The sequence below is a fragment of the Vipera berus genome, assembly GCF_964194415.1.
Source record: "Vipera berus genome assembly, chromosome: Z".
Taxonomy (NCBI): domain Eukaryota; kingdom Metazoa; phylum Chordata; class Lepidosauria; order Squamata; family Viperidae; genus Vipera; species Vipera berus.
The window spans coordinates 116,569,701-116,579,087 of record NC_138205.1 but is presented as its reverse complement, the minus strand read 5'-3'; the positions used below and the strand labels follow the sequence as shown (position 1 = coordinate 116,579,087).

The window sequence follows — 9,387 nt, the reverse complement described above, 5'->3', positions numbered from 1 at the left end:
GTATAACCACCTTTGCATGTTCAAACCCAGCCCATGGAGAGTTGGCAGCTCCGCAAAATGCAGCCTACTTTCTGCATTTATAATGTGGTTTATAACAGGCCTTCTCAGGAGTACAGAAGAAGGAGAATTAGAACTGGAGGCGCATGCATGTGCTGGATCTCAGCTTCTATCATCCTCACCAGCAAGGCCACAATGGCGATGGGACTTAAATCTCGTATACTGTGAGTTCATGGATTTGAGGAAGGCTGCTGTGTAAATTGCAGGCTTAAGCCATGTGGAGATAAGTGCCATTCAAATAAATGGGATTGTCTTCTTCTTAATGAGCTTATCATGAGGGGAAATAAGATTGATGGCATTATCCTATAACAATTAGTCCTGTTTATTTTGATAGAGATTTCTACCAGACACCACGGCAGATGTAAACATACTGGTCAGCAAGAACTGTCACAACTATCATAAACCCCACTGATTTCAATGAGTATATTTCAGATATGACAACCTCTGCACCAAATACCCATGATCTTTTGTGGAAGCTAACTGTCTATCACAAGAAATGAGATTTACCTTGTGTAATGTAGTTATCATGTCAAAATTGTTGCATAGGTTTCAGAAGCAGCCCTCAGCCTCTGAGCAACTGAGCGAAATTATTTATGATTAAATAATGTACTAAATAATAACTCAGATTTTTCTGAGTTATTCTATATTCCAGATCTGGAAATGGGGGAATCCCCGTTTGCACTAAAATCACGTTGGGTTTTTTTTCCACCCTGTTGCCTTCCAGATGTTTGGAATTTCCAAAATCAGGGTGCTGGACTGAAATCCAGAGGAAACTCCCTATTAAGAGAGACTGTGCAAAAGAGTTTTCAGAAAAGGTAACACTGAGCAACTTGAAAGGAAAAAAGGAAATATTATCATTAAAACAATATGCCTTATATCTTACATCCAATCATAATTGTTTGGGGATTTTGGGGGGTGGTGGTTTATATGTTAATATCATTTTTACATTAATATTGTAAGACACTGAGTTTTCTTGGAGTCAGGCAGCCTTAAAAATTCATTTAATAAATAAAAAACCCCTGCTTTCTCGGGTGTTTTGATCCAGCCTATCATAAATCCAAAATATCCAGGAATAAAACACGGGAGGGAGGGAAGAAAAGAAGGCAGAGGGGATGCTTGGTTTAATGATAGCCTAGTTAAAACTTTAAAAAGGTCTTCACACTCAGGGCAGAAAAGGGAGAGTGAACGGATTAAAATAACTCTCGGGAGCCCAGATGCCAATACGTCTTTATTCGTTTATTTGAGAACTTACCTGCCCAAGTGTCAAGTGAGCCATTTACACCTGAGGAGTAAAGAAAACACGCACTCACACGCAGCCCACGCCGTGAATCTTAAAGGGCCAGAAGCGATCGGCTTCTGGCCAATCCCGGGACCCAGACCGATCCACCTTAAGCGAAAGGGCTTAGTCGGGGTCCAAGATCTCCGCCCGGAGCCCTCGTGATAGGTAGCTGGGACAGGCGGGGCGGGGCCTGGCTTCCTCTGCTTTAAATAGCCTGAGAGCGCGTCCACCGCTGCTGGAGCTGAAGAGAATCAGAAGTTGGTCGAGCTGGGGGAACGGCGGCGCCGTTGCCGCCGCTCTGCTGCTGCCGTCCTCATCGTCGTTTACCGAGCTTTTCAGGTGCACCGCTTCGTCAGCGCGCCACAAGCTGGTTCTTCCGCAACCGCCTCGGGGCGCTTTCGCCGAACCGGTCTGGCGGAGCGACCCCCTGAGGGGTTGCATCTTCGGGGCTCTCGGCCACCTTGACCCGGCGCGGCTGAAGGAAAGTTGAGAAGACCCAGGCAGAGCCGAAGCAGCAGCAGCAGCAGCAGCAGCAGCCGTCGTCGTCGTCCTCACAGAAGCGCCGCGTCTCGCAACCCAGCTCGGCGGGCAAGGAGAGATGAGCTTCAGGAAGCCGGGAGCTTAGCCGCCCAGCGCAATAGCAGCCGAGGAGCCGACGCCACTTCGATCAGTCACCTCCCGGGTCGGAGGGCGGACTTACTTCGCCGAGCATGGAGCCTCGCTCTTACCTGTTGACCGTGGCTTTTCTGCCGCTCTTCCTGTCTGCCTGGTCGCCCCTGCAAAGACAACCTAGCGCCGCAGCCGCCGCGGCCGCGGCGGCAGCGGCGGCGGCCGGCTCTTCGTCTGCCAAGGAGCTCTCCTGCCAGGAGATCACGGTGCCGCTGTGCAAAGGCATCGGCTACAACTACACTTACATGCCCAATCAGTTCAACCACGATACGCAGGACGAGGCGGGGCTGGAGGTCCACCAGTTCTGGCCCCTGGTGGAGATCCAGTGTTCGGCGGACCTGCGCTTTTTCCTGTGCAGCATGTACACGCCCATCTGTCTGGAGAACTACAAGAAGCCGCTGCCGCCCTGCCGCAGCGTGTGCGAGCGGGCCAAGGCAGGCTGCGCGCCCCTCATGCGCCAGTACGGCTTCGCCTGGCCGGACCGCATGCGCTGCGACCGGCTGCCCGAGCAAGGCAACCCGGACATGCTTTGTATGGACTACAACCACACCGATCTCGCTACCGCCGCGCCACAGCCGCAACCCAAGCCGCCGCACCGAAAGCCGGCAGGAGGCGGGACGGGAAGGGGCTCCGGGGCTGTGGTGCCGCCCCCGTCCGCCGCGGACCCCCCACTCCGCAAGAGCCGCCCTCCAACCCCCTGCGAGCCGGGCTGCCAGTGCCGGGCGCCGATGGTGTCGGTGTCCAGCGAGCGCCACCCGCTTTACAACCGGGTCAAGACGGGCCAGATCGCCAACTGCGCCCTGCCGTGCCACAACCCCTACTTCAGCCCGGACGAGCGCGCGTTCACCGCCTTTTGGATCGGCCTGTGGTCCATCCTGTGCTTCATCTCCACCTTCGCCACGGTCTCCACTTTCCTCATCGACATGGAGCGTTTCAAGTACCCCGAGCGGCCCATCATCTTCCTGGCCGCCTGCTATCTCTTCGTCTCGCTGGGCTACTTGGTGCGTCTGGTCGCTGGCCACGAAAAAGTGGCTTGCAGCGGCGGAGCAGCGGCGGCGGCGGCGGCGGCGGGAGCCGGAGCAGGACCCGCGGGCCCCGCTGGAGGCGCTGCGGGGGCGGCTGCTGCCGCTGTGGGCGGCCGCGGGGCAGCCGGCGGAGCTGCTGAGCTACAGCCTGACTTGGCTGTGGCTGAGCACGTGCGGTATGAGAGCACGGGTCCGGCTCTGTGCACCATAGTCTTCCTTTTGGTCTACTTCTTTGGCATGGCCAGCTCCATCTGGTGGGTTATCCTGTCCCTCACCTGGTTCCTGGCGGCGGGCATGAAGTGGGGCAATGAGGCCATCGCGAGCTATGCTCAGTACTTCCACCTTGCGGCTTGGTTACTGCCCAGCATCAAGTCTATTGCCGTCCTGGCGCTCAGTTCTGTGGATGGAGATCCTGTGGCTGGAATCTGCTATGTGGGCAACCAAAGCTTGGAGAACCTGCGAGGCTTTGTGCTGGCCCCTCTGCTTATCTACCTGGCCATTGGCTCCATGTTCCTGCTGGCTGGGTTTGTCTCCCTCTTCCGCATCCGGAGTGTCATCAAGCAGCAAGGGGGCCCCACCAAGACGCACAAGCTGGAGAAGCTCATGATCCGCCTGGGCCTCTTCACGGTGCTCTACACGGTGCCTGCCGCCAGCGTGGTAGCTTGCCTTTTCTACGAGCAACACAATCGCCCCCACTGGGAAGCCACCCACAACTGCCCCTGCCTGCGGGACCAACAGCCTGACCAGGCCCGCCGACCAGACTATGCGGTCTTTATGCTCAAGTACTTTATGTGCCTGGTGGTGGGCATCACCTCAGGAGTGTGGGTCTGGTCTGGAAAGACGCTGGAGTCCTGGAAGGCCCTCTGCACCCGCTGCTGCTGGGCCAGCAAAGGGACGGCCGTTGCCGTGGCAGGGAGTATTGGAGCCAGGGGGGGAGGTGGCGGCATAGGGTCCGCTGCCGCTGTGGGAGGACTGGGGGGTGGAGGGGGGTCTATGTACAGTGATGTCAGCACTGGTTTGACTTGGAGGTCTGGCACTGCCAGTTCGGTTTCCTACCCCAAACAAATGCCTTTGTCCCAGGTATAAAATCTGGAGTTGGAACGGAGGAATGTCACCCCATCATCTCTTCTTAAGAAAGAAGAAACTTCCCTATAGGAGCAGGACAGTTCCAGAGGCCCAAGTGCCAGCCTATTGTCCTCTTCCTCCATTCCTTGTTAGTCAATCCTTCTTCCCATGTTGAAGCTGCATGTTTGTGTGTTGTTGGTATAGGAATTTTCTGAAGACAAGGATTGCCTTACTTGCCTTCAGCCAGCACAAGCCCTTTTTGCCCAGTAGGACTTCTCTGCTCTTTCGCCATCCCTCAAAGTCTTGATACAATGTGAAGGGATATCTAATTGACCTGCAGGGGTGGAGGAGTCCCTCAAGAAGCCCCCCCCTTTTTTTAATGCCAACAACCACAAAAACTGGCAGATGCCTTAAATCATGTGCTCAAACCATGTCTTAATTGTACACCCTTTCCCCCCCAGTAAATACGGGTTTATTATGTTAAAGGATGTATTTATATAATTATTTGGTACCTTGTACAAAATGTGTAAAATATGTATATATTCCAAATACTATACAGACTGTAAATTTCTTTTGTTTAAAGAAAAAAAGTTTAGAGGCTTACCACCACTGCTCTTGCCTAAGAGCAAAAGTTTGAGTATTATATTTTGTCAATAAAATCATGTCAAATGATTTGCTTGGGAGGGGTGATGCCCCCCTGTTGGCTGTCCCAGTTGTTAATTCTTGACTTGAGAAATACTGAGGCTCAAATAAGTGCACTGACATATTTCAGTAGAATCCACAGAGGGGTTTTCAGAACTTGATCAAGCCATCAACATTCTTGGCTGTTGGCAATGTGGGCTGGAAAATGGTGATTGCTGGAGTCTCAGAATACATAGTCAAGAATTCTTGACCCCTTTGAAATTAACTGGACAGAGGGATCTTTGGTGGTCTCTGAGCTTAGTTGTTTCTTTGCAGATGTTCCATTACCCAAACTAGGTTACATCATCAGTGTTCATTTCAACACTGAACTGTCAATGATCTGCAAGTATTTCCTAGGGTTCTCCCTATATTGGGAGATATGCTAGAATTCCCAGTTAGCATCTTGATTGGGAATGAAGCTTACATGGAGTGAAGGCTTTGGGTCTTGTTCAGGAACTTTTGCTTTGTCATGTAGTAATCGGAGCAAAAGCATTTCTGTCCCAGTTTATTGTGACATCTGCAGTGTGGGAGAATTGTGTTATATCCTTTTCATGGTGGGTTGCCATTGCTTGCTTGCACTTGCTGTTCAGCAGGCTAAATCTGGGAGTTAAAAGTTGTTTTATGATGGAAGAATAAGCTGAGAACTGCAGTGGCTTTTATTTATGGATTCTGCAAATGTGTTTAGGGGTTGCATGATTTTCCACTGACATCAAATGGTCTCTGGGAAGAAGGTCCTCTGATCAAGTCGAGCCTTAATTGATTGAAGTGGGAAGCTGTAGAATTAGCAGATTGCTTTACAACAGTTGAACTTTTTACCTGTCTACCCCAATAACTCAGAGCATCTCTTTTAAACAGAACTAAATGAATAAGGTTAATCTATAGGAATCTTGTGCCTTTAGAGCCAATCAAAAAAACCCCCACAAAACTTTGATCTCTTGTCTGTAAATGTCTTGTATAGCGGGTTTGGGAGTTTCTTTCTTTAGAAAATTCTTTCTATGGCCCAATTTCTCTTATAGACCAATTTACCACCATGGAGCTTCAAAAGTTCTTCAATTAAAAGAATGTAAGGCACTTTTTTTAAAGGAAGACTTGTAACAGTTAGTGAATCCAGAGGAAAAGAACAGCCTTTTAACCAGCTTTTTCCTAGCTTTGTTAATCAGACTAAAGGCATGTAGGGCCAAGGTTAGAGTATTATGGGGATGGATGGGATGAGAGAGAAATTTCTAAATGCTCTACAGGTGGTCTATGGTCTATTTAGAATTGCTCCTGTTTAAAGCATTTTTTGCAGACCAATTATATTTCTGAATTCTTCACTCACACTAACTGCTGCTTCATGGACAAAGCTGCTATGAACCAGGCCTTTTGTTTTTGTTTTGCTTTGCTTAAATAAGCTTTTAAGATTCTGCCATTCTTCACACATATGTTTTAACTTAATTTGAAGTGCAGAAAGTTTGCAATTTTGTGTTGCTTTGAATGTCTGATGGTTGCTGAGGTAGGAAAAAAACCAAGCTAGGTGAGCAGCTTACAGACAGTGCGGCAGACCCTGTGGGTAGTCTGTCAGGATCTGGACTGCCAACTTGCTTAATGTGTTAGAGTCAGAAATTGGATAAAGGGGAATATGGAGCGGTAGAGATCACAGACAAGCAGAACTTGCCAACCTCACAATGCCTACTGAACTTCAGAAACTTCTGAACTGTTTCCCAGGACTCTTAGCCATCATGCCAATGGTGAAGGCTGTTTGCATTTAAATCTGCAAAGTCTGGAAGCCACCATTTCTCCATCTCTGCTCTAAATTAGGATATTAGTTAAAGGGGTAATTCTAGTGCTCTTCTAGGTGGCAAGTCTGACTGTTTAAAGCTAAGCAGGGTTGGGCTTGATATTTCTATATCAAGAATGCAAATTAAAAGCTACCTAAAGTCATTGATTAAGATGGGAGGCCATAAAAAGTGAACAAACAGATGGGGAAGTAAATAATCCATTATTGTTGCTGAGAAATGACATCTATTAATATATTGGGAGTTGACATCCAAGGATGGCCCTCCTCCTCCTTTCCTCCTTCTCTAGAACTTGGAACAAAATAAAGCTAAGAAGCTTTGAAATCATGAATTATTATTTTTTGTCACACACACAGACATTTTTTTAAAAAACACCCTGCAGTACTGAAGGAGAAACAAGTGGGAAGTTAACTTCCTCTTTCTGTGCTTTTCAAGATGACTTTTTGTGTTTTTCCTTTTATCTCTTTTGTGATTTCAGCTGTTGAAGCAGGACAAAACCTGCTGCAATAAAATCCACAGAATCAGCAAAAGACAAGTCAGATGGCAGAGGGAGGCTGTTTTGACTTGTCAAGGGAATAATTAGCCTAAAGGTTATGTTTTATAACTTTATAGAACTACTTTGCCAAAAATTATTTTCAATATTTTTAGTGCACAATGTAGAATTAGACAAGAGGTACAAATCCTGGAAAATAACATTTTGGGACAGATCCTGAAATATTCACAAATGTCGTTCTTAGGATGGCTGTTGTGTTTGTGTGTTATCCCTTTTCTTTCATGTAGAGAAAGAATAGAAATGAAACTGGAAGAATTATCATAAAGTGCAATCAATTGATGATAATGTAATAAAAATAAGATTCTCCTATGTTGCTCAAAAGGAATTGGGCTGGTTCATTAGGAACAGAAGGTTTAAATAATAGTTAAAGCAGAGCTTTTTTTAAAAAAAATCCAGTACATAGGCAACTGTATACTAAATGTAGGAAAAAGCATTTTGAAAAGATAGGGCTGACTGCCACCTACTGGCGAAAAAGTAGATTAACAATTCTAAAACTAGAATTTGTTTTCAGCTTTAGTAGTTTAATTTTACTAATCAAAACTATATACACTTACTTTGAATGGAGCATTAGATTTCTTTGGCTTAGAGATTGTGAACTTTAGGGACTACTGTACTTAGCACCTCCATATGGAAACAAGTGTCTGGGTTTTATTTTTGTGCAAGAGGAATTTCCTACATTTGTGTCATTTTAGTGTAGGAGGATGGCAGGTATTTAGTAGCAGATAATCTCTTGAGATTATCTCTTGAGATTATCTGGGTGTATTTTGCTATGCCCAGGTGCTATGCCTAACCAGGGAATCTCAAGGTCTGCATTTGCCAGCTGTATAGGTATTAATTTTATATCACAATCTCTAGGGAGGATTTTGTATCAGTAGGATTGAAACAGTTCTGTGCTTTATGTTCACATGTAGGTAATTAAAGGACTACATTCAGTACAACCCTCCTCATACTTCTTTGACTTCAACTCCCATATCTCAAGTAATATAGGTCAATATATTCTGGCAGAAAAGGATATGAATTATGAGCCAATTCACAAAGGGGTTCCTGTCTTCAGGAGGCATGTGGGGAGTTTGGTGCTCCAGATGTTGCCAGGTTCACAATGTGGCCATTTGGCTGCATCTCCTAAGAGTTGAAGTTCAGCAGCATCTGGAAGCCTACAGCTGGCTTACTCTTCATTTAAGACTGCAACAAAAGTAAAAATGGCTTCCAAAGTAATAGGAGAATTTTGACATTGCACTGCTTGATATTACAGCAGTATGGTGTAGAGTGGTGGCTAAAGTACCAGACTAAAAACTTGGAGATGGTGAGTTCTAGTCCACCTTAGGCACAAAGCCAGCAAATGACCTTGAGATAGGGCTTTTTTTTCAGTCCTAGGAAGACAAAAGCAATGGCAAAAGCACTTCCGAAAAACTTTGCAAAGAAAACAGACTTGTCCAGGCCATTGTAAGTGGCAATACACTGATTCAAAAGTCATGCAAACACAAACACACACACACACACACACACACACAGAGACATAATATTAAAAACTATTGATGAGCTAATACCTCACATGCCTCAAGTACTGAATAGCTTATAATACTTTTTTTCAGCTTGCTGGTTTTGTACCTATATACCTTCTCTAAAAATTAAACAAGTGTGTCTACCATCTTTTCATCTTCAAACTTCAAAGGACACTCCTTGATAAAAATGTGCTAGAGAGACAAAAACTGCAGATGTTCTTCCCAAGAGAGTACAGTAGTCCCTTGTGCTAAATGAAGAATTTGCTTATTGATATTTTGGCTCTGTTGCCAGCATTCATTGGCCTTGACTATACTCCTTAAATTCCAATAGGATAGACCCGCAAATGAAGACCCTAGTTTTAAGCAGGGATAACTGCAAATAGAAACCATGCAGCCACGTGCTTTTTGGGATATGGCCAATGTTTCCACGTTTATAATAAAAAAAATTGCAATGTTTTCCTTTAACCTATTTGTAAAACATCACATCTACGGGAGGCTATTCCACTGAATGTATATACACTGGCAGTGTGTAGTTTAAAATTTAAAAACTCATACATACCATGTATATTTAGTAAAAAAAATTACAGATAGCAGCTTTATGAACTAACACATCCATATCTTTCTTTTTATTTTCCCAAATAAATAACATCTTGATTTCAGGATGAATGACATTCAATTTATAATCCAGAAAGTTCTGGATGCGTTCTCTCACTCCACCCTCCTCCCTCCTTCCCACTCCGCCTTGCTTTCTCTCTTTCCCTGTCTGTGTATGTGTGTGTCC

General features: G+C 46.0%; 1 protein-coding gene across 1 annotated transcript; it reads left to right on the top strand.

The window, feature by feature from the left end:
• The first annotated feature begins 1,598 nt into the window (after positions 1-1,598).
• On the top strand, positions 1,599-4,695 carry FZD8 (frizzled class receptor 8). The gene has a single exon (XM_081345416.1). It carries the CDS (start codon positions 2,047-2,049, stop codon positions 4,114-4,116), a length of 2,070 nt encoding a protein of 689 aa, XP_081201542.1. The 5' UTR covers positions 1,599-2,046; the 3' UTR covers positions 4,117-4,695.
• The last annotated feature ends 4,692 nt before the right edge of the window (positions 4,696-9,387 follow it).

Bases quoted from the DNA above. Each gene is read 5' to 3' on its own strand.
- FZD8 (XM_081345416.1), top strand. From the start codon at position 2,047: ATGGAGCCTCGCTCTTACCTGTTGACCGTGGCTTTTCTGCCGCTCTTC.